At 41.0% G+C, this 25,060-nt stretch overlaps 2 protein-coding genes across 2 annotated transcripts in view; one reads left to right on the top strand and one right to left on the bottom strand.

Moving 5' to 3' along the window:
* The window catches only part of POLR2K (RNA polymerase II, I and III subunit K), a 245,521-nt gene that overhangs the window by 199,624 nt on the left and 20,837 nt on the right, over positions 1–25,060 (top strand). The gene's annotated exons all lie outside the window — the stretch shown is intronic.
* RGS22 (regulator of G protein signaling 22) overlaps positions 1–25,060 on the bottom strand; it is a 75,340-nt gene that overhangs the window by 49,217 nt on the left and 1,063 nt on the right. Inside the window, exons 2-10 of the mRNA XM_081873990.1 lie at positions 23,558–23,586; positions 17,482–17,544; positions 14,313–14,537; positions 11,480–11,565; positions 7,431–7,596; positions 6,038–6,182; positions 2,765–2,830; positions 1,147–1,786; positions 34–195 (exon numbers count right to left, since the gene is read on the bottom strand). Coding sequence (XP_081730116.1) covers positions 34–195; positions 1,147–1,786; positions 2,765–2,830; positions 6,038–6,182; positions 7,431–7,596; positions 11,480–11,565; positions 14,313–14,537; positions 17,482–17,544; positions 23,558–23,586 — 1,582 coding nt within the window. The remainder of the gene's footprint in view (positions 1–33; positions 196–1,146; positions 1,787–2,764; positions 2,831–6,037; positions 6,183–7,430; positions 7,597–11,479; positions 11,566–14,312; positions 14,538–17,481; positions 17,545–23,557; positions 23,587–25,060) is intronic.

Below are 25,060 nucleotides of genomic sequence, written 5' to 3'. Positions count from 1 at the left end.
TTGATTGAATGGCTTTGATTTTCATCCTCTTACCAGTAAAGAAGCAAAGGTTTCACTACTTCAGGTTGAGCACGTCTCAAGTTAAACATGTTCCACTGGTCCCCATCAATCAGGTTTAGCTTCATCAAAACTTCAGTGGTAAGGAAATAATCTCCATTGCTCACTAAGTAGGTTTTTTTCATTTTATCAAGCTGTCTTGAATGAAGGAAAACATTCACACAGAATATGCACAAACGCACTGCAGCTAACAACTAAGAAGAAGCTATCATTTGCAAACCATATTTTCAGATAAAATTCCACACAGCAGAAGATAGAATACAGTGGTGCCTCGCAAGACGAAAAGAATCCATTCCGCGATTCTCTTCTAGCGGTTTTTTCGTCTTGTGAAGCAAGCCCATTGACGGCTTAGTGGATTAGCGGCTTAGCGGCTTTTAGCGGCTTATCGGCTTAGCGATCAGCTGATAAGCGGCTTAGCAGCTTAGAAAAAGGGGGGAAGGGGAAAAAACTGCAGGAACTCGCAAGACATTTTCGTCTTGCGAAGCAAGCCCATAGGGAAATTCGTTTTGCGAAGCGCATCCAAAACGGAAAACCCTTTCCTCTAGCGGGTTTTCCGTCTTGTGAGGCGTTCGTCTTGCGGGGCACCACTGTAGTTCTCTTCCCCAAAAGAAAATTAAAAAATTAGGTGTTTCAAACAGTTCAGTATAGGGCAGTGATGGGGAACCTGCAACCTTATTGATGTCGTTGGACCCCCAGTTCCCATTAGCTACACACAGTCAGCATGACCGATCATCTGGGATGGCTGGAGCTATAGCCCGTCCAGACATAGGGACCAAACAAACAAACAAACAAACAAGATGTGTATTAGCTAGGATGCTTACTACTAACTCAAAAATAATTCTTCCACTGATCTTCTTAGGTGCTAGCTAAATCCAGTCTTCGTTAACCTGGTGCCCTCCTGACCTGGTTGGACTCCAACTCCCATCAGCCCCAACCAGCACAAGGATGATGGGCAATAGAGTATAGCCCCCACCCAGAGGGTACCAGGCTGACGAAGACTGGATAAACTGATTCAACATCCCCAGCCTCTTTTGAAACAGCCAAAAGGCTCAAGTTCTAAATATTCAAAACAGGAAATAAGGGAAATACCTTCTCTGTCTTTTAGGATCCCGCAGAACCTTTAGTCTTTCAATGTCCATCCAAAGCCGCAAGTACCTTTCTCCCAAAGTTCCTTTGATGAACCTCTTGAACCTTTCAAATTCATGCCTGTTGCCAATATCATAAGTCTTGTGGCTAAGACACCAGGCAGCCCTAGTTTCAGTGTTATCCTTTTCAGATTTCGTACTAGCACTTATCTCGCTCCCCTTATCTGGTATATCATCCGCAGGAAGTGGAGGTTTTGGTTCGAGTGGCTCCATGAAAGGTTGAATGTTTGCTATCTCAACTATAAACACTCTAGACGTTCTGTCGAAGTCGATAGCAGTCGGGTTGACTATAGGCGGCTGCCCAGTAACCTGTGCTACCGAGCTTTTAAGTATATACTGAGCATAGGCTAATGAAAACTCATCTACTGTTTGAAAATACATGGGTGGTTGGTCAAGTTCCTTGCTCTTTGCTGCTTGGAGGGCAACATCCCAGTCCTGCCCTACGTATGCTCTTAAGACAGTGCTTGAAGGAGTATCAGGAAGAGACACAGAGTGGCCCTCATCTATGCTTCTTCTAGCTACTACCCTCTGAAGAAGTGATGTACCAGATTGGGTGCGCTTCTTCCTCATCCTGGTTTCCGGTTCTGCATTAAAAACAAAAGGCCTTATTGAGAACTTAACTGACTCACCACCACCCCTTTTTTTAATATGCAATAGTTGAATGCTGTATTGCATTCTCAATTGCTTTCAGGTTTTTCTCCCCATTGTATCTGTCTTTTATTTTATTTTTCTATTTCTGCATTCGTTCGCATTATTTGCATTATTACTTTTACTGTGTTTTGTAAAAAAGAGAGAGAGAAGGTCAGTTTTGCAAAGCCCCCTGCCCCACCCCAGGTCTTTGCATAACATAGCACTTGACAATGAGTAGAATTGTTATTTATGGACTTTGGGGCTACCGCAAGCCACTGGAATTTGTGCCGCCTCTCACGTACCTGGGATGTTGTTGCTTTTCCCCTCAGCGCCTACGTGTGCACAAAAGAGAGTCACAATGCTGAAGTTCCTCAAACAGATTGCCATGAAGTTTCTGGCAATCCCAAACAGTTTGCTGAAGACACTGGTGTGAGGGGCCGATATTGCTTGGAAACTAGTGCTGAAATGCCTTTCCGTTTGCCTGCTTGCTTACCCTCTGCTCCTTCTGTTTAAGTTTTGATTTATTATTTTTATTGTATTTATATCCCACAATTTATCCCCCCTTCTCATTTCATCCTTAGAATAACCCCGCAAGAGAGATCAGGCTGATATACTGTGACAGGTCCAAGGTCATTCATAGCTGGTTTAGGGTTTGATCCCTCGTCTCCCAGGTCCTAGTCCAGCAGGCTAACCATTACACCACTCTGGCTTTCTTCTTCATTAAAAAGAAGCCATCTATTACACAAACACAAATGTTTTTAAGTATTCAGTGATATTCCACCATTGCTAGGGGTCTGATGCTACAAGCCACTTTCCTCTCAAAATTCCTCACACTCAGGGAAGTGGGGAGCATGGTACCTCTTTTTTCTCCATTTCTGCTTTATCCCAGGTCTATATGCAAAGAAGGCTCCTACACGATAAATGCCACTTACCTCCAAGGGCAACAGCATGGAGAATGGTGGATGAAACACTAGGCATCCCTTGTACTGCCCTGAAATCTAAAGCAATGGAAATTAAACATTAAAACAATCACAAGGTGAATCTCAAAACTATTAGCATCCACCTTGGTCTTTCCACTTGGTTATCTGAACTGAAGGACATATAAAACCTGCCCACGGTGAGAACAGGGTGAAAGACTAGATTGGCCTTTGACCTGATATATCTTATATTCCTATTATTTTTTGCCATCCCTTCAGACCCCTCTTTCTCTTCTTGGAATTCCTGTGAGGTGGAAGTTTTCTATTGTAAGATTATTTAGACAGTAGACTGGTTTTGTTTCTTTTGATGGTACTTTCTGATTCCTCCTCTACCCCCATTTAACAACCCTATTAAATTTGGAACAAGAGGTTTGACTGTATGTTTTGATGTCCCAAAGATAAACTCTTCCATGTGCTAGCTCACTCTTTCCATACTAAGCATTTTGTTAAAGGGGAGGTAGACGACACCAGTGGAAACTGGAAGTGTTTGCTAAGTTCCCCCACCTTGAACTGCCTAGACTTTAAGATAATCTCAGATGCTCTCCCCTTCTGAGATGAGTCAGACCACTATAAATGTCAAACAATTCCACTGAGATAAGAAATAGTACCGGAAACTGCATAAGTTCATGTGTCTGTCTACAAACAGGAAAGGAAATCAGGGAGGCAAATACGATTGGTATTTGCTATCACCATTTCCCACCCAGTCTGCACTTCACAGTTTTTATTTTTTCACTCCGTCATTACATTTTCATTCCCTACCCCCGCTGAAATCGTGTAATAATAAGGTAATGAATTCCGTAATCAAATTTGGCCACAGCAAACAGTGAGCTGAATATCAGACCCTGCAGAATCCGAACTGTAGCAGAACGAAACCAACGCTGCATGCAACAGGTATGGGGTGGAATGGAAAACAATGTCTTTTTACATCCCTACACCCCACATCTGAGAAGGACCAGCCTTTGTAGTGGAGGTCTGCTTATGGAACTCCCTCTGCAAGGAGTTTCATCTGGCAGCACCAAGCAAAGTCATTTTTACAGCACAAGCCTCTATATGTCGACTTGAAAGTGAAGCCCCATTGAGTTCAGTGGGATTTACTCCCAAGTAAATCCCACATAGGATTGCAACCTTATTTTCCCATGCTGTTTCTGGTTTTTAAGTTCTGCGTTTGAACTTCTTTGAACTTCTGCTTTCAATTGACGGGTTTTATTGTGATGCTATCTTATTCTGTTCTATTCTTGAGATTTTTATTGTTTTTATGTTTTGTTTGTAAACTGTCTTGGGAACCGTTTTTGCTGAGGGCAGTACAGAAGTGTTCCAGATAAATAAATATTGCTTCAGCTGGTTCCACTTCCACTTTTGGGAAGCTGTGTTGTCATTGCTGTTTGTTTTAACTGTTCTGCTGCTGTTAACTAGTGCTTGTTTTTGAACTACGGGTGGCAGCCATTTTAGGAGAGTTCAATGGATGCACAACCACTGACACATGGGTCCTTTTGGACCTGGAAGAAGGAGGATTGGGAGTGGAATGGGGGGGTGGAACAGAACCCCCATGCAAAATGGTTGCTACCTGTATTGGTTTTGATTATGGTTGGTTTATACTTGCCCCAGGAGTGGCATTACTGAAGGGCAAAACACATCATTCTGACATCAGGTGAAGTGACAGGTGAGCGGCCTCACCCACCTGTCAAACTTGACCCATGGAGGTGGGGAGATAAAAATTTGGTTCCTCAGCCAGATCCTGTTCCCCACCCAATATAGATCTTAAAAGCTGCAATCCTGTGCACGCTTTCTTAAGAGTTAGTTCCACTGAAGACAGAGCAACTTAATTCTGAGTAAGCGTGTATAGGGTTGTGCTGCAAATAAAACCAGGCAAACATAAATACGCAAACAGGCATTAATCAACAAATGGTGATCTGCAGGGTTTTGACAGGATCTGATATGCATCCAAGGCGCTATTGACCACAGTAGCCTAAAGGCATTCTGATTTTCAGCCAATGCTAGTCTTTTGTCATGGTTCCAATAAAAGTGTCAGACACTGACAGTGTACATATTTAGCCCTGCTCAAAGAATCCCAAAGGCTCTGGAGGAGTAATGGTGATTACCCAACATCTTATTTTTGTATCAGTTCCCATCCCTGAGTGGCTCACTAACCCATAATCTAAAGCAATTTGTGGGCTGGGGGGGCGTGTAGAGGAGACAGGGAAGAAAGAATTAAGAAATAGAATGTTAACACCATGTCTTACAAAGGGGCTCAAATATGACTTTAAAGACATATCAACCCTTTACCAAAATAAAAAATGTTCCATATGGAGCAGCTCAACCATACAGGAGAGACCATAGCTTAATGGTAGATAGGGAATGGAGAGAAATTTGATTCAGCAAGCATTTAAAACCAGATCGTTCAAACTCATTGTTTCCAAGACAATATGGAAACCAAACACAAGTACCCATCGAAATTGCAAAGCAATTCTCCAACCAAATGACGTTTGCAAAAATGCTCATATTAGGGGGAAGTGTGCACAAAAAAATGACGACATTAGTGAAAATAACATACAAAATGCATTATATTAGGAGAAACCGCTTGCAAAACTGTGCACAATAGTCAAAAGTGCATAGGAAAATGTATTTACTAGGAGAAAATTGCATTAAAATGCTGGTGAATTTTCATGCGAACTTTCTTTAAGAGAAATTCACAAATGTGGAGGACTGGAAAATTGGAAAAATGAAAAATGGAGAAAACAAAAATGGACAGCTCCTTCCATCCCTAGCTGCAACATGCAGAAGATCCCAGATATGCCCCAACCTTCCCAGTTTAAAAAGCAACAAGTAGCAGGAGATGAGAAAAGTCTCTTATCTGATACCCAGCAGAGAGGCTGCCGGTCACGGTGGATATCAGGTTAGGTGGACAAATAGTATGACAGCTTCCTATGTAGTCAGGAATGCAGATATGTGTAGGAAGTAAATTCCAAGGATATACAATTCTTATTGAAACTTTTGGTATTATATGATTCTCACCATAGAGATGCATGGATAGGATGATGCCCTATATAGGTCTTGATCAAAAGTGGTGTCCAATTTACTACCAGAAACTCAGGATGTGCAGCAGTCTATTTTTTAAGACTATGGTATCTTTTGACTCTCCACATCCCCCCTCCCAGTTGCTAATGCCTGGGGAATGGGGGAGCTCACCTGCATGTTTTGCTTAATACTTATCTATGTTGATGACATTACCTAGGATTGAAGAAGATGACTCTGAAGGCCAAGGAGAAAAATGAACGTGGGAAGATGCCACTGGATGAGTAAAAGAATCCGTAGTAATCATGCGCTGACTTAGCTTGGCTAAAGTAAACCAATCCCGTGTCTGGGTGACAGTAGCCTGTAAAATAGAACATTCAATGGTTTAAGTTTATTTCAGTGCAAACCTTTATAGGTTCAAAAAGAGGAACAGATTTGCAAAATCTTCATTCCTTTGACACTTGTGTGAATAATCAAAGCACAGGTCTATAAAGCTGAGATGACACATTGCAGAGCCCGATAACACAACACAATACAATACAGTGGTACCTCGGTTTAAGAACAGTCCTGTTTACAAACGATTTGGTTTATGAAGTCTGCAAACCCGGAAGTAGTGTCCCAGTTTGCAAACTTTACCTTGGTCTAAGAATGGAACCTGAATGGTGGAAGGGCACCAGCGGTGAGAGGCCTCATTAGGGGAAGCGCCCCTCAGTTTAAGAACGGTTTCGGTTTAACAACAGACTTCCAGAACGGATTAAGTTTGTAAACCAAGGTAGCACTGTATGTGAATGTTTAAGCAGTTAAAGTCGTGTATATGCAGTATACGCCAATTAAACCATACAGAAAGTGGTCACTGATAGCTACAGGTTGCAATAAATAACACTACTGAGATGTCTATCTGACAAAAATACATAGATCTGAATTGTGATGAAAGGGATCTGAATATTTGTACTCATCTTCTTAACTGTACCCCAGCATGTTGTATATGTACCAGTGAAGGGCATTCAGTTCTATGGCCTTAAATCTGCATTAGGGATGACACAATTGTATTATTCCATAGCTCTTGTGCCTTTAACATCATTGCGGCTAGAAAACGTTCAAGCTTTTCCAGCATCGCAATGCTGAGAAAACATAATCTAGTTACATTCCCCTGACAAAGTTGAAATTCCAAGAGTTCCCTAGGAGGAGGGATTGATTGTTAAACTACTCAGAGAACTGTAACCCAGTGAGGGGAACACCTCTCAGCACCTTTAACAAACTACACTTCTCAGGATTTTTTGGGAGAAATCACAATGGTTTAAAGTGGTTATAATACTGCTTTAAATGTAGAGTGTAGGTGGAACCAAAGAGTCAAAGACTCTAAAATAAGGAACAGAACAATACACATATACAAGTGACAAATAATCAGCAAATAAAACTATTTTTAAAGGGGGGGGAATCAAATAGATTACACAATTCTAAAAATAATAAATGCAACATAGTAAGACACAGATCAACCTGTGGTCCAAAGTCTTAGCCAAATTTCATGCAGGTTGCAAGGAGAGATACAGCTGTACACAGAAAAAAAGGCTATCCTGGATCTGTTTAGGTCACGCGGCATCTATTTTACCTGGCCAAGAGAGACGTAGAACTTTCTCATAATTAAGTCATTTTCATTCTCTTCAGAGGTTTCTGAGGGTGGTAGGCTTTTGGTGAACCAAGGATAATACGTTTTATCTATAACAACGTTGACGCCAGTTCTGCTCCACTCCACCTGCGATATCAGCTTAGCTAACCTACAGTGAGGTGACAAATATCATACGGTCACTTAGATTATCTAACTGATTTTAGCAGCAGCATTACTGTTCTCTTAAAGAAACCAAAATGTTGGAAGACACTTTATGACTCTACCGCTCTTATCCTTTAATCCTATTCAAAGTTTAAAGCGTTTTGAAGGGTACTTTAGCAAATGGCCTTGTCAGGATGCAACCCAGAGAACTCCTCCCCCAATGCTCATTTCAGTCTACTGACCGGTCGCTCATTCCTCCTACCTGCTAGGGGAAGCAGGGGATATTGTTTTTCACTATAGCAGACTGAGAAGAAGAGGTGTTAGGTGCAAGGACATGGAGGATTGCTAGGCTGGAAAAGCAGCAGATGCACATTAATTTGCATCTTTGGGAAGTTGTTAAAAGTGACAGAAGGATACCCTGTAAATACAGCAGGTCATTCTGGAGATAGACAGATTGCAAGTTGGCAGATTCCATCTGGGCTCTAACTGGCTTACAAACAAAATTACAGGTAGCACAGACTAAGGAGTCAAACCAGGATCAGTCAGTCAGTATGTATGGCCAGCTGGAACCCCATTGGCTCATGTCACCTGCAGTACATCCTCCAGTCCTCTGCTGGAGCTGTAGTGCCAGAGTATAGGCCTATGCTTCCCTCTGCTTGTCAGCTGCCCTGCTGATGCACTGACTCAGGCACTCGGACCCTGCCTGCCAGAGTCTCCATTTAGAAACCTTTGGAGCACTAAACTGCCGCAATTAATTATTTTTTATCTTATTTACAATAAAATTGGACAACCACTCTCCCCCTTCAATGGAGATGTTCAAAGCAAAATAAAACAAATCCAATAAATTAAAACAAGTTAAAACATTAAAAATAACAGCTCCTCCACACTAAAAACAGCTTTAGAAATCAAGGCGGGCAGAACCAACGCCAAACCACATGGAAGCAGCTGTTCCGTTTGCCTTGATCTCCTTGTACTTATTGTAAAACAAATATATGTATTTTCTGCCATCAATCACTTCCATTTCCTCTATAGTTTTCTTGACGCCCTGGGCTACAGACTGTGTTTTTGTAAACTACCCTGGAAGCTCTGCTGAAGGGCAGTATAGAAATATTTTTAAACAACTAAACAAACAGTGGCTAGATTCCCCCCCCCCCCGAGAAAATAGTAGGTTAGAGGCATTGCTGCCCCTGGTACATGCACACAATTGCTGATCATCTGCCTTGTAGGTTCTATATTCATATTACTGCCTGTTTTAAATCAAAGCCAAAGCCAATTTAAGCTTCGTCTATGAAAACACTCTGAGTTCCTATAGATGTGTCGCTCCCAATACCTTAACGGAGAAGGAGGTCTGGAGAAGGAGGAGTTGGTGGTGGGGCTTCTTCACCAGTGCTTTCTGTCTCTTGGACAAATGTCCTTGCCATCTCCCTACCAGAGTTAATCAGGGCTCCTTCCACACTGGGCATTTCCCATAGCATAGCTACATTTTGTTTGCTCTTTTCTCTTTTCAAAAGAGCATCTGCATGTCATGAACAAAACACCCCTCTACTTCCATATTTTCCCTCCCGCCCCACAACAGCTCAGAAAATCCAACTTTTTAATACAGTGGAGCAGTTCTGCAACTTCCTCAACACAACTATTGAGTAGGTACTGGGGCTGATTTCGGCCTGTATAGATATTGCTCTACCCATTTCCTTCCCTATAGCCCATCACTCAACTTGGGTTGCTTCCAGAAGACCTGTTCATTCAGCATTCAGACTGATTTGTTTGCAGAGTGTTTGAAAGGAAGTTATATTACATTCAGTGTTTATTGATCATTCATTTCTTTTGTTTGTGGGGAGGTATATGACATCTCATCAAGCAACTGATATTCCAAATTTGCAGTACATTTTCCTGCTATTTTCCTGACCACAAACGATGTTGGTGGGGAATGGGTTTGCTGCACAAGAGTGACAAATCAACTTTAATTGTGCAATCTGAATTTGCAGGTATGCAATTGAAAACCACCTGCAAAATAACTTGGAATCAGTCTCTTATCACTTTAATCTGACCCTTTCCTTTATATCCATTTCTTCTTCTCCCTCCACCGACCACCACCACAATGCAACTGGGGAAAGCATGATAATGGGTGAGAGTATTTAATGTCTCCCCATGATGGTACAAATACCACCCCACACACTTTTAGAGGTGAAGAAAGAAGGAGTGCCCACCTGGCTGCAGAATGTTATCTGGATTTCTAAACAGATAGGTAGCCGTGTTGGTCTGCCATAGTCAAAACAAAATAAAAAAAATTCCTTCCAGTAGCACCTTAAAGACCAACTAAGTTAGTTCTTGGTATGAGCTTTCGTGTGCATGCACACGAAAGCTCATACCAAGAACTAACTTAGTTGGTCTTTAAGGTGCTACTGGAAGGAATTTTTTTATTTTGTTTTGGATTTCTAAAGTCTGGGATCAGAGTTGCTATTCCTCTTACAGCTTAAAGCAGAATGTCAGTGATCGGGTGCTGCTAAACCGTCCAAACCTTGAATCACCCCAGGATTAAGGCTAAACAGGATTAGCACTTACCGTATTTTTTGCTCTATAAGACTCGCTTTTTCCCTCCTAAAAAGTAAGGGGAAATGTGTGTGCATCTTATGGAGCAAATGCAGGCTGCGCAGCTATCCCAGAAGCCAGAACAGCAAGAGGGATCGCTACTTTCACTGCGCAGCGATCCCTCTTGCTGTTCTGGCTTCTGAGATTCAGAATATTTTTTTCCTTGTTTTCCTCCTCCAAAAACGAGGTGCGTCTTGTGGTCTGATGCGTCTTATAGAGCGAAAAATACGGTAATTACGGTAAGCTTTGAAACCTGGGTTTGAATTTGGTTTCAAATTAAGAGCAACCTCTGCCCACAATGGTTAACTTTGGTGCAGACGTAACAATTAAGCATCAGTAAACCATGCAAAGAGGATCTGCCACAAAATGAGGGAGGCTGAGGGAGGAAGCCCATGACCCAATGGTACACTCCTGCTTCTCTTAACCGTGGTTAAGGAAGCTGCCTTATAGTAAGTCAGACTACTGGTCCACCTAGCTCAGTTCTACCAACATTGACTGATAGCAGCTCTGCAGGGTTTCAGACAGGAGTCTTCTCCAGTCTTACTTGGAGATGCCAGAGTCTGAAGCTGGGACCTTCTGCATGATAGAACACATGCTCTACTGCTGAGCTACAGCACCCTCCCTCCCCGGATCATGTCTATACCTCCTCTTAGATCAGGGACAGGGAAACCTGTGGCCTGCCATAAATTGCTGGATTCCAGAGTATGCCTCTAAATGCCTGTTGCTGGAAAGCACAGGAGGGGAAGATGCTACTGTGTTCATATCCTTCTTGCGTAGGCATCTGGGTGTCTACTGTGAGAACAGGATGCTGGACTAGATGGCCCTTTGCCTTGATCCAGCAGCATCTTCTCACGTTCTTAACATTCATCAGCCCCAGACAACTTCAGTGAAGATGGAAACTGCAATCAAACAACATCTGGAGGACCACAGGTTCCCCATCTCTGACTCAGATGCAGTTGCAATTTGTGTTTTAAAGAAAGCACAGAGATATACGGAGCAGATCAGGCAAAATGAGCCACAATGGGAATGCTGTGGGAGAGATCTATTGATTAAACACATGCATACCAGTAAAGTTCGGTAATGATTAAATGTGGGACATCGTGTACAGGCGATAAATTAGGACTGCCTGTAAAAATTACAGAATGAGAGGCCATAAAAATAGCATCAGTTTCATTATTCACATAAATCATTAAACTTATATAAGCTAGGCCAAAAGTATCAGAGAATTACGGTATTATCATATTTGTTCAAGAGAGATGTACAGCTTTAAAAACCTGCGTTCCAATTAGAAGTTGCAGTACCTGTATTCAAAGTAACAGTCGCTCTCTAAAAACGATGGGAATCTTTCCTTCTTAATCCACGCAATAGCCTGCTCTCGGTCCAGACACTAACACACACACACACACACATAAAAACCTTTGTAAATTATCTTTCACTTCAGGTATTATATGCCATGTAGTCAATAAACAGATTTGCTTAACAGACTAACACCAGCAGTCTAGCAGGACTTTATGAAATAGTGAGGCCATGGTGGAAGAGGGGGCAAGTCATAATTTGGCAGCAGTGGAGACAGCTTGTGATCCAAAGATATAATTTGAAAATCACTGGACTTCAGAGGAATCCATACCTCACATTGTGATGGTCTGGGGAGGAGATTAGAATGGGGAGAAGTGGACCTCTGCTCCACCCTGCTAGCCACACCTGCCCCCCCACTGGCACAAAGCTCCCTCTCTTTCACCTGCCAAAAGCTCTGAAACAGCAGTCTAACTGAATGCATCTTCTGTTTGACAGCTGTCCAGTCCAAGACTGATTTAAGAATAAAGAAAAATTAAAAAAGGAGAGCAGGAGCTTTAAATGTGCCCATTGACAGTTAGCAACACCAGGACAGCAGACTGAGCAGCAACACGAGTCACAAGTCTCCCCCATCAGAGTGAGATAGAGCACATTCCTATTTGAATTACAGTAATCATTTCTAAATTTGCATCCCTATATATAAATCACCACATTCAAATTGGTGGAGTGTTTTGTCCTCTTTTTTGTGATGTTGCAGTTAATCATGCATGCCTTATTTGAAATGCAGGGTGAGCTGCAAACATGTTAGAGCAGGGACATCTTCAGGCTGGTGGACCAGATCCTTATCTTCACAACTCTGGCAGGCCAAATATGACAGGTGATTGGGCCCACCTACCTGTCAGTCATCGGCAAACTTGGCTCTCCAGATGTTTTGGGACTACAACTCCCATCATCCCTAGCTAACAGGACCAGTGGTCAGGGATGATGGGAGCTGTAGTCCCAAAACATCTGGAGGGCCGAGTTTGCCTATGCCTGATCTAATGTCACCATGATACCAGATGATCCTTCACTTTGAAGCCCTGGTTGTCAAGACTTCAAAGCGCAGCACGGGGCTGTTTGAAAGCCCTTTTGGAAACAGCTCCATGCTGCTTTTTCAATCTCTGAAAGCCAGACTTTTAAATAGCAATGAAGGGATATTTGCAAAAGGGCTTTCAAACTGTCCCACACTGATTCCGAAACAGTACCCAGCAGGACTGAAGTCTCAATTCATCAGCTGATGAATGAAGACTTCGAATCTGCTCTCTGCAAGGGTTTGAGCAGGATTTCATTCCCACTCTTCAGGTGAGCATATATTTATTTATATTTATTTAATGAAGTATTTCTAATTTGCACTTTCATAAAAGTATACCAATACGGCATATAGCTTACAATATATATAATGAAACCAGTAAAAGCTTAACTAAAAATATCAATAAAACATCAGTGAATATGGGTTAGTTAAAAATAAAAAAGGCCTGTCTAAACAATACAGTTTTCAGAAGATATCTAAAATAAAGCAGGGCTGATTCCTGAACCTCTACTGACAGGGAGAGCCACAGAGCAGCAGGATCTGTCACATTAAAGGCTCCATCCATAGTAAAAGCCAACAAAACCTCGGGGGGGGGGGGCCACCAGACGTGCCCCATCAGAGCATTGCAGTGATCAAGGTAGAGCATAAGGAATCAGACAGTGTTTAAGGTACTTTGGTAGGTTGTCTAGGACTTTGTAAGTAAACACAAACACCACAAGCACTTTTACATTTTCATTAATAGTCACTGCATCGGCCTGAAATTGCTTCTTTGGGTCTATTCTAAGTGGCAAGGAATTGTTCCCAAAGGAAATAGTGAAATCCAAGAAGCCCTGCTACTTGGCAACCTTCATTTGGTTCTATAGGGTTGTGTGGGAAGCATGCTCCCTGGTGCCCCTGAACATCTGCAGAGAAGAGGGGGAAGCCTCACTCTAAACAACGTCCCAGAATAATGAATGCTGATGTTGGCCATGGATCACATAATACTTTTTGCAGAGGCAAAGGATGGCCGTTCTTCTCCTGTTAGAATATGCCTCCTATGGTTTACTGATAATGGTTTCTGGAAAGACTGAAGACCGCTTCTTTATTTTGGCCAATTTTTCTGGATGTAAGAAAATAAATTTGTAATTATTTATGTTCAGCTGAAACAAATTCCAGCCTTTTGTCTGCAGTGTTCCTGAGAAAAGATGATATGCCAAAGTCAGATTTATCATGCTAAGGGAAAACAAACGTCCAAAGTTATGTTCTAAATTTAATAATACAGCAATACTATGCATGTTTATGTGTTCACTGGGGTTTATTCCTTTGTAAGCGTATTTGGCATTGCACTGAAAGTATTTTGCTGTTGTTGTTGTTAAGCAGATTATAAGGGCAGCCATCCTATTGAAGAAAAAGCCCTTATCACGCAGCAAATGTATATGAAAGCTTGAAAGGAGGGGGTGAGATCGTGTCCACCAGTGCCAATTTTCATTTCCATGCATTCCTCCAGTGGTGTGTGCAAAGCTTAATACATAAAACTGTAAACATAATAGGTCAGGAAAAGGCAGGCTCTATGATCATGCCAGGGGCAGCCCTTGGTAATATGGCACCCTGAGCAAAGCCAAAATTTGATGCCCCAGCCCTGCCTTCCTAAAGCCACCAATTGGCTAAACACGGGACCCCACCAACTGGATAAAGATTTTGGAATTGCTAATATATAGCACATCATATTGGGTTAATACCTCTTAAATGCATAAGAACAATAATAAAAATAACAGCACCAATCATCAACTTACCATTGTTGAATAAGTTGGGTCAAAATTTAACACTGGTGGGGGAGGGGGAACAGGTCTGAGGTCTGGAATTTCTTGCTTTGCTGGCCTTATGACATCGTAAATGGGATTCCGGGGTTTCTTTTCACGCAACATCTTTTTCAGCTGGTTTTCCAGACGCTGGGGGGCATCGTTAGCAACTTCAAAAACGCCAAAGTCAGGATTAAACTTAATTGGCTCTGCAAAGGTCTACAACAACAAAACGTAAAGATTAAAATAGAATAATTATCATAGGTTGCAGTACAGCTGTGTATTGGTGGATGTTCCTGAAGCTGGAAGTCCAGCTGCTTACGCACCTGGTTGCAAGTTCTCTGGAGTTCAGTGGGACTTACATTTGAGTAGGCTTGTATAGGATCGGACTTTCTTTCTATTCCTTTCAACCCATGTGATGTAATAATTTGCATTCTGGATGGGTTTCTAGCTGAATTTTTGTTGATGGCATTAGGTTTTGCTTTAGAACATTCTGAGATTGTGACCCTTCACCAGGGATATGGAATCTGTGGGCCTCCAGATGTTGCTGGACACCCCCAGTTCCCATAATCCCTGACCCTTCACCATGATGCCTGGGGCTGAGGGGAGCTGGAGCCTAGCTACACCTGGAGACCCACAGATTCCACATCCCCCTGCCTTTCACCTTCTAAACTTACTAGGAAGATCTTCCATGCACTGTCAACAGTGGTTGACAGTGGTTATAGGCATCTGGTAGCTGGTGGCTCTACCTCCTCCACCTCCTGGTTCTGCCACCAATAGGAGGCTGCTTCGAGCCTCCTTCCCCTCCCTTCTTGTTTATGTTATTTTGACATTTCTTAACTTTGGGTCAGCAAGAACCTAATTATACAGTCTTTGCAACGTAAGATTTTAAAGTTTCCTGCAGTTATTTAAAGAGGAGGGAAACACAAATAATAACAATAAAGGATTAACTTCTAATTCCCAATCGTCGAACCCTTGCTAGTTTATATGAGCATGCAAATGAAGCACGTAAATTCCATAATCTGGAGCTATTTGAATAGACACTAGATAATTTTAGTTGTACAATATTTACATAGAAAACTAACCAAGGATAACATTAATTAATCACTTGTATCTATTTTTAATTCAGTCCCTAGCTGTAGAGCCCAAGGGCCCATTTTCCAACATGCATTCCAATTAGCTAAATTGAAAACATCTGGTTCCTTTAATGTAGTAAAAAAGATGCCAATAACAATGTTTTAAATATAAATTGTATTGTCATTTTGGATGCTTCACCACCAATCATTTACGCGATATATACAGGAATGGAATGAAACAACCAATTGCCTTTGCCAGTATGATTAGCACCAAACTACTAAGTTAATCAAAGTCACATTCTAGAATTCAACAACTGACTTCACTCTTCTGAACTGGGCCTCACACATGCAAAAGGGTTCAGTGGTATTGGAGGAGACGACTCACATTTTGCATCCCAAAGCATTGCACAAGCACGGCTGAACATATGAGTAGAACAGTGCGAATCACTTGGTTGATGGTTGGGGGAATTAATCCATCTTTGCCCCCTGGTGTATGGCTTACTGTGACTACATGAATATGCTGGCTCCCAAAGAGGAGCTTACATTCACTTTCCTCCTGCCCGGGCTTTTTAGGTCAGTGTGGGATGCCAACTAAGCCAAGGTTTGGCTCACTGTATCATCTACACATGGGATCATGGTTAAGGTCTCCCTTTCTTAATCATGACCAGTAAACATATGAGGAACCTTGGGTACAGATTGTGGTTAAGGAAGAGAGACCTCAACCATAATCCCAGGTTTAGACAACACACTAAGACAAACCTTGGCTTAGCTGACATGCCCCAATGAACCAAAAACCAAGGGAGGAGCCAAAGGGCTTTGATCTCCTCCCCAGTTAAGCCACCTGGCTAAACAAACCCTGTCTTAGCATTATGTTCAAGCCATGATTATGAATAAATTTACTAAAAAGATCTATATGTATACCTGAAGGAGCATCTCCACCCCCATTGTTCAGCCCGGACACTGAGATCCAGAGCCGAGGGCCTTCTGGCAGTTCCCTCATTGCGAGAAGTGAGGTTACAGGGAACCAGACAGAGGGCCTTTTCGGTAATGGCGCCCACCCTGTGGAACGCCCTCCCTTCAGATGTGAAGGAAATAAGCAGCTATCTTATCTTTAAAAGACATCTGAAGGCAGCCCTGTTTAGGGGAGTTTTTAATATTTAATGCTGTATTGTTTTTAACACTTGATTGGAAGCCGCCCAGAGTGGCTGGGGAAACTCAGCCAGATGGGCGGGGTATAAACAAATTATTATTATTATTAATTATTATTATTATTTACATTCTGATGTAATTTCTATGCAAGAAGTGCCATTCTTCTGCCCCTTAGAAGTTGACCATCCAACAACCACCATACCACTGAAATCCCCCATTATACAAAAACCACAATGTAATGGTTAGTTTTGTCAAATGAACACTTCTAGCATCTATGTAGGCTAGCAACAATTCTTTCTCCTTAAGCACATGCTTCCTGGGGTAGATGACATTCAGCCCAATGCTATTCTTTAATTTAACCTCTTGCCTACATAGTAATGCTTACACCTGGGCCCTGTTTCTAGGCAACCGCTGCATAAGCACAACAAAGATAAAAGGCCAAATTGTAATGGTGTTTTAACAGGGGCGTCACATTCTTCCCGAGTAACTTGTGTGATGAGCTGCAGGAGAGTCAAACTGGAAATATAAAAATGTTCACATTAACCACATTAATGTTGACAAGAGAAAACTCTCCTGAGAAAATCAAATTATGATGAGGTCAGGGTTTCTCAACAGCCACTTTCCATTTTGTTGCTTTGACATGCATTGTAGCATTGTTCTCTCGACCTCGAAACCCATTGGGGTTTCCCGCATGAGATAATTCTTACAAAGTCAACATTCTCTCTGCGATATTTTCATGGGCAACCAACTATGTGTGCTCACACTTCGGAAATGCAGTTTAGAATCTGCTGTGGCCTGGAGGCAAGCGGGAGGGGCTATTCCACTTCACCTATTCCACTTCAAGAATACAGACGTCACCCTATTACCCTATTTTATCTCATAAACCACTTAATATTCACCTCAAGTGTTTAAGGAAAAGTTTATATCAACATACTTACGGGGAGATTCAAGAATTCATTAAAGAAGTCTACAAGCATATCATCGGTTGCTAAATAATCCTCCTGCAAGAGCCAAAAAGAACAAAACTATGTGATGTGATGAAGAAAGAACAGTTTACATCTAACAGGAGTAGGGATGTTGGAGAATTAAAAGGTAGCAGAAATTGCTGCAGCGTGCATGTTCTTCTGTGGTCAGGAATGGAAATCAGTTAAATATGATTTGGATTTGTTCACATTGTTGTTTCAAGTCTGCAAACTAGATGCGGTTAATTATTTTTATAAAACTGCTTTTACATTTCCTTTACACTGAATAATAACAATAACAATAATTTATTTTTGTACCTTGCCCATCTCACTGGGTTGCCCCAGTCCCACTCGGCATCTTTCAACAAAATATAAAAGAGCACAACGAAACATCAAATATTAAAAGCTTCCGGAAACAGGGCTGCTTTCAGATGTCTATGAAACAAATGTAAGTTATATAATTTACATTCAACAGTTGGCAGCAAAACTAATAACGTGAAATTTGGTTCAACAGAAAGAGTGCCGATTGTGATAAATGTAGGTTGGAGTGGAAATTACTGCCTTCTTAGAGGGGTTGGCAATTTCCATACTGTCAGTTTGCTGTTTGTGAATTGTTTTCAACTCTCTTTACAGGTACATAGGAGGCTGCCACACCAGGTGAGACTGTTTGTCCATTCAGTATTGTCAGACTAAACCATACTAGATTAGAAGGATAAATTATCTGGCTTAATATAAGGCCAGCAGCTGCTTACTGGACATTTACTACGGAACATTTACTACTACCTTGTTCACTCACATTTTATGAAAGATTCTCCTCTCATGGTTTCTTTTTTATTATTTAATTATTTTATGATTTTCAATTCTATACATTTCAATAATTTTATAGTCATTTTAACATTTCAAAACTTGACTTCCTTCCCCCTCTTTCTGTGGTTCCTTAAATTTATTTTTAATATTTACTGCATATTCAAATTAGCTTAATTTGCTCATTTATTCATCTACTTTAAATATATATTCATGAAACTGCAGGTTATTACAATATTCCTGTCAATGTTCTTAACTGTTTACAGATCTTTTTGTAAATATTCAATAAACCATTTCCATTCCTTTATAAAAAGTTTGTTAACTTGAGTTCTTATTTTCCCGGTAAGTTTTGCCATTTCTGCATATTCCATAAGCTTTTGCATCCATTCTTCTTTTGCTGTGACTTCTCATTTCCATTTGTGGCCTCTCCTCTCATGTTTCCATCTTCTGTTTCCATTTTTAACTCAATGCGGTAGCTGTGCAATTCCCTCACACAACTGTTGCATAGATTGCTCTAGCCATTTTCATTCTCTGTGGTCTGCCTCTCCTCTCTAGGAATCACCTTCATCACTTTAACTCTTCGCTCTTCAAATAGAATTGCCCTGATACCTTTCTCCTCTGCCCCTCTGAAGTAGGGGGCAATTGTGAAGGGGAATGCAGTGAGGGAGACAGGTGTATTTAAATACCCTTTCCCCACACACAATGGTCTCAATGAAAATCATGCCTCCCTCAATCATTTGGGGTTGAGGAAAGGGTGGGGGGGCTACTCACTTAGTGACTATTAGAAGTGTGACAGAACAGTTCCTATCCCAGCTAAAAGAAGAAAAGACGGAAATGGCTTGATCCTTAGGATATGGTTGTTTGGGGGGGTGCAGCAGCAGCCCCTATCCCTTTTGAGCCCCTCAGCTGCTCCTCTCTCTTAGCACCATCTTGTCCTCTGCCTCAGGGAGCAAAATGCCTTGGACTGGCTAGCCCTAATGATGATGATGATGATTACTATTATTTATTTATACCCCACCAATCTGGCTGGGTTTCCCCAGCCACTCTGGACAGCTTAAAACAAAGATTAAAAATACATTAAAATGTCACACATTAAAAACTTCCCTAAACAGGACTGCCTTCAAATGTCTTCTAAATGTCAGGTAGTTGTTTATTTCTTTGACATCTGATGGGAAGGCATTCCACAGGGCAGGCGCCACTACCGAGAAGGCCCTCTGCCTGGTTCCCTGTAACTTGGCTTCTCGCAGCGAGGGAACAGCCAGAAGGCCCTCGGAGCTGGACCTCAGTGTCCGGGCTGAACGATGGGGGTGGAGACGCTCCTTCAGGTATACTGGGACGAGGCCATTTAGGGCTTTAAAGGTCAGCACCAACACTTTCAATTGTGCTGGGAAACGTACTGGGAGCCAGTGTAGGTCTTTCAGGACCGGTGTTATATGATTGAGTGCTCCTAAACTGTCCACATCTGGAAGTTCTCAGGGTCTCTAGAACAGGTCTGTCCTTGCTACCTGATCCTTATAACAAAAGGAATCAGGGCTTTCCAGGGGCCTTCTACATTCAAAGCATGTGTTCTACCACCCAACCAACAGTCTTTCTCCCAATGACTAGAATTAAGGCATGTTTCTCCAGACAATCCGTTCAGAGAAATGACCCACCTCCGCCTGAAAATAACTACCTTTAAAATAAAGGACATTGGAATTCTTATCAGAAGGCAACCATATTCATCTTCCTATTTCAATTTCTCATACCTATCTAAAAACATCTGGACCACAATGGTGCCAGATGCTGGGATTTAGAGGTTTGCACAGGGTGTTCCCAAACTAGCTATCTTAAGATTGAGGATAGGGCCTACCCTGGTCAGAGGCAGATTTAGGGGAGTGCCACTGGTCCGTGTCACACTGAGTGTCAAGCCTTGGGGGTACTGCAACTATAATTTAGTATGTAGAGCACGTAGTATATAGAACCAAATTTTGGCATCACACGGGCACTGCTGAAATTTGAGTGCCCAAAGTCTGCCACTGCCCTGGTGAGCTACTGTGAGCTGCATATGTGTAGCTCTCAACACTCTCTTTCAATTTCAGAAGGGAACAGGAGCCTCTGTGAAGCATAAGCCTGTGATTGGCAGGAAGTAAAAAGCCAGGCTCAGCCAGGTCTAGTCTTGAGATCAAGCTGGTAGAAGACAGCAGAACATTATGTTTGATGCTTTTCAGCATGCAGTTTCCCGCTCAGGCCACTGACTTCAGAATGTCAAGAACAGGATTTAGGTACAATCGCCACAGCCCCATCCTGGCCTTGACATCCCCACTGCAAACACAGTTTCTCACGTGATTAGATAATGATGATCTCAAAGCATAACAATCTCTGTGTAAACCTCTGAGATTAATGGGGTTCACACAGCAGCACACTGACACAGGCAATGATCTGTGTCTTAAATGTTTAGTTGTGTTTTGCATGAAAAATTATTAGAAACAGGCCACAGTCAATAAACTGACATATTTCACGTTTATTCAGTCATTATATGCAGATAGTTTTCAAATCAACCCATTGCAGATGACTGGATTTGAAAAATTAACAAGAATTGCAGAATTTTCTGTCTCCAGGGAGCTGTATAAAACAAATCACTTCTTAATACAGGAATTAGAAACCCTTTAGAAATATGCAGACATGTGCTTTTATATTACCATAACCATGTTATTTGGGGGACTAAAATAGGGGTAAGAAATATATACAAATTGTATCAATTAAGATATTTTACTACATTATTCACGCACTTAGCATATTAATGGAATTATCTTTTTAATATAAACAAAACTTCCTCATAGATTGTTAATTGTTATTCTGCTTTTAAAAATCCACCTTTATTCCCCTTGCAACAATGGCAGCATCAGAGGGGGGAAATAGAGAGAAGGGGAGGGAAGGAATAAAGCAGATTTTGGAGGGAGCCAGCCCCAATTCACATCTTACAGTTTAAGGCTTAATCTTCTCAGATGAAAACAGCTGTAGATATCACGTTAATGTGTTTCACAAGTTACTCTGAATTCCATAAGAATTAGATTTGAGCAATTATGTTTTGAATTGAAGCCTTGAAACTTCTAATTTAAGGTTCTATTTATCTTTGGATTTAGTTGTTGTCCCTTGGTGCTGGTAGAAACACAATTTTTTTTTCTGACTAAAGAACAATCCTGGGAAACCTTGATCCATCTTGTAGGAGTACGTTTGCTTTTAACAATTGTATGACAGAAATTCAACAGGAGGACGTTATTGCTAACACTTTATGTTACACTGATGGGAAACGTCCCTGGGAAGTCTTGTGCAACAAATCCATTTCCCTAAAAGACTGGAGTCTTACAATAAGAAAAGCGATGAGGAAATACACTTGGAATTGTGAGTAGCACTTGCTTTGACACAAGGTCATCTAATCTTTCTGCAAATCAGAATGAATGCTTAATAAACAGGTCATTTGGAAGTGACTGCATTTTGGGATACTGTTACCTCCCTTCTCTTCCCTATTGCCTAAAAACCCATCCAAGGGTCTTTGTGTCCTCATCTCAGGCAGATTTAATAACAGAGTGCTTTGAGCCCTTTGATAATACAGCACTTAGTACATTCTGGATCAGTCCTTGCTGTGCCTACAGGGAACCATCCCAACTTTCTAGAACTGAGGCAAAATGTACCAAGTATTTTATCAACATTGGAGGTGAACCAACCACTTGTTCCCAAATAAATATGCTATTTTTTGCCTGAGCCCTGAGTTTGAGCTAGCAGTCAAGACAAATAAAAACACTAGAAATGGACTATGTCTTCTCCTAGCTTCAGGGATGTAAGACAGCAGAGACTTCCATTCTGACCTGTATTCATCTTAATCTACTGTTTCCTCTCCTCTGCAGTTGGGTTTGTGCCAAATGCTATCATACTCATCTCACTGTCTGCTATTTAATATAAATTATATGTGTTACATAACTATTCATGTAACATATTCATTTCCATGTAAAGGGAACATCAAAACAACATAAAAATGACTTAAACGTTAATTATTCATCATTTGCAGACTTCAGAAAAACCACAACAAACATGTGAGTGAATACTGATTGTATTCACTTGACTGATTTCCACTCCTTACCATAGACGCTTCTTAACTGTAGATATTTCCATGTCCTTTTCCATTTTCATTGGAATTCTTTGACATCCCTAGCTATCTGAGGAAAGGGCTCAAAGAACAGGCAAGTCAATTTTCATGGGGCCTTGCTCGCCTTGTGATGCCATCTATGCCTTGCAAAGATAAAGGGGCAAGAAAAACCTTACTATATTTAAGCCTATCCAAAAAGTGGGTGGGTAAAAGAAAAATTGGATAGTGTTGACTTGGCCAAGCTCTTAAAGCCACAATGTAATAACAGTATGAGAGCTACATGTTTCAGGGAAATGATGGATGATGTTAACATGCAGCATTCCAGCGGCAGTAACAACCTAAACCTTTGTTATCTTATCTTATTTCAGGGCCCACCCTATTCCTGTGACAGTAATCTGATTGTAATCTGTTTTAATTGTTTTTAATTTTGAACTTTAAACTGCTGTAACCTGGGACCTGCTGGTGAAGGGCAGGTAAAATTAAAAATTAAAAAAAATGTGTGCCTAAGGTTGCAATCCTATACATGTTTACTGGAACTAAGTCCCACTGAAATTCTGAATAGACAAGCATAGGAATGCACTGCATTTATGTGTATAGTAATTAAATGCATATCTGGCAAACCTTTAATTAATGAAAATTAGTATGCTTTTGTTAGTTTAATTAGTCCATAATGCAATTTATCCTATTGTCCTAGTTTTGAAATTTGTCCTAATTTTTAAATTAATATCCCCTCTGCTTTGTAATTTGAATTTTCTTACGGCTGGGGTCTAATCCTATACAAATTTACTAAGGAGTAAGTTCTATTGGACACAATGTGACTTACTTCCAGGAAAATATGCATAGGAAAAGGTGCACCATTATAAAGAAAATAATAATAATTTTGAAATAATATGTTTAAAAAAATATTTTCCAATTTCCACCCCTATCTTGTGATATAAAAAGTTAATTTTCTTGATTAACTAATAGGGAGTGAAGTGTGAGGGATTGTTGCTCCTCTGTTTCATTATTGTTTCACTTAAGAAATTGCATGACATATAGCAATTATATTTATATCATATTTATATTTATAATAACTACCCGATTCATCTATAAATTGAGGGCAGGAGAGGAAAAAAGTTTACTTACAAACTCATCGTCCCTTATGCTGGGGGGCACTGAAACACAACACAAAAAGAGAAAGGAAATAAAAGTTATTCAGCCAAAGCATTTTTCATTTGTTTTTAATCTTACCAGAGATCAGTGATCACTAACTATGCAAATGTAGTTGTAAATATTGAGAACAATGTACATTTTAGAACCAAACCCATTGGCATATCCAAAAAAAGCAGCTATTTCACAATAAAATAAATATATTCCAGATAATATTGTTTGCAAGATAGACTGATATTTCTTTTTGTAAAGGACAGTAAGGAGGAGATGGAGATATAGATCATTTGGGGGGGCTTATCCCATATTGGGGACCTCACTGGGCCCTTTTCAGGATGTTTGGGTGTGTAAGTATCATCAGCTCATTTCTTGTATATGTAAGAGCAGCTTGTTTTGCAAATATTTACATATCATCTGCTTATTAGCTCTATATACCACCCACAAAAAAAAGTTTCACCTGCTGATTCCTGCATATGAAGCTGCTGCTAAAAGCAAAGGAACTGTTTTGGAATGAGTTTGTTTTCTAGCCAGTGGCCAATTTTAACGAATTATTCTAATAATTGATGTACAGGAGTGAAAACATGTAGTGGGCCTAAGCAATTAAAAAACCCCAGGGTTTTAAAAACAATAGTTTCCTGAAATATACTTTAGGGAAATGACAACTGAATCGGCCAATTTATGAGTCTGCAGTACCCACCTATAAGATGCACAGACACTTGAGAATTTGAGTCATTGCTTCAAAATTAAAAGCAGAAGACTTTTAAGAACATTTCCCGATGCATGTTGAATGATCCTCATTTCAAGCGCCATAGATTATGAACTCACTAAATCCTTGTCTAGGACTTAGTGCATTCAAAATCTAATGGGTTCAACTCCTAGATGAATCCTGCTAACAGAAGCAATCCTGAATGGCTGATACAATGGATACAGAACTGGACTCTAATCCAGGAACTATTAAAACAGACACCTGTCACAGGTGCAGCTAACCTATGGGCCACAACTTCCAACATCCCTGAGCATTGGTCATGATGACTGAGATGATGAGACTGGGTGCAACAACACCTGCAGGGCCTTATTTACCCCTGCTAACTAGGCTTTTCCCTGCACAGCCTCAGTATCTGACCCTGTGCAATAAGTCACTATCTGTACAACTCAGTTTACCCTGTAGATTAGAAAATGAAGGCTACATAATTTAGGAGTTTGTCAGGAGAGAACATGCTAGCACTTGTAAATAAATATATGACTGTGCAGCTTTATAAAAAGATAGGCCTATGTTACCAAATTAGTGTACAACAATCCCAGAATTTGGGACATATAAAATCTACTGATTTCAGTTACCTTAAGCGCACCGCTCTATGTTAAAGAGTGAACAGGGGATTTCCCCTATGGAATAGTGTACAGTGGTACCTCGGGTTACATACGCTGCAGGTTACAGACACTTCAGGTTACAGACCCCGCTAACCCAGAAATAGTGCTTCAGGT

The sequence above is a fragment of the Podarcis erhardii genome, assembly GCF_964252035.2.
Source record: "Podarcis erhardii genome assembly, chromosome: 8".
In the NCBI taxonomy this organism is placed as follows: domain Eukaryota; kingdom Metazoa; phylum Chordata; class Lepidosauria; order Squamata; family Lacertidae; genus Podarcis; species Podarcis erhardii.
This window is presented reverse-complemented; position numbering and strand designations above follow the sequence as displayed.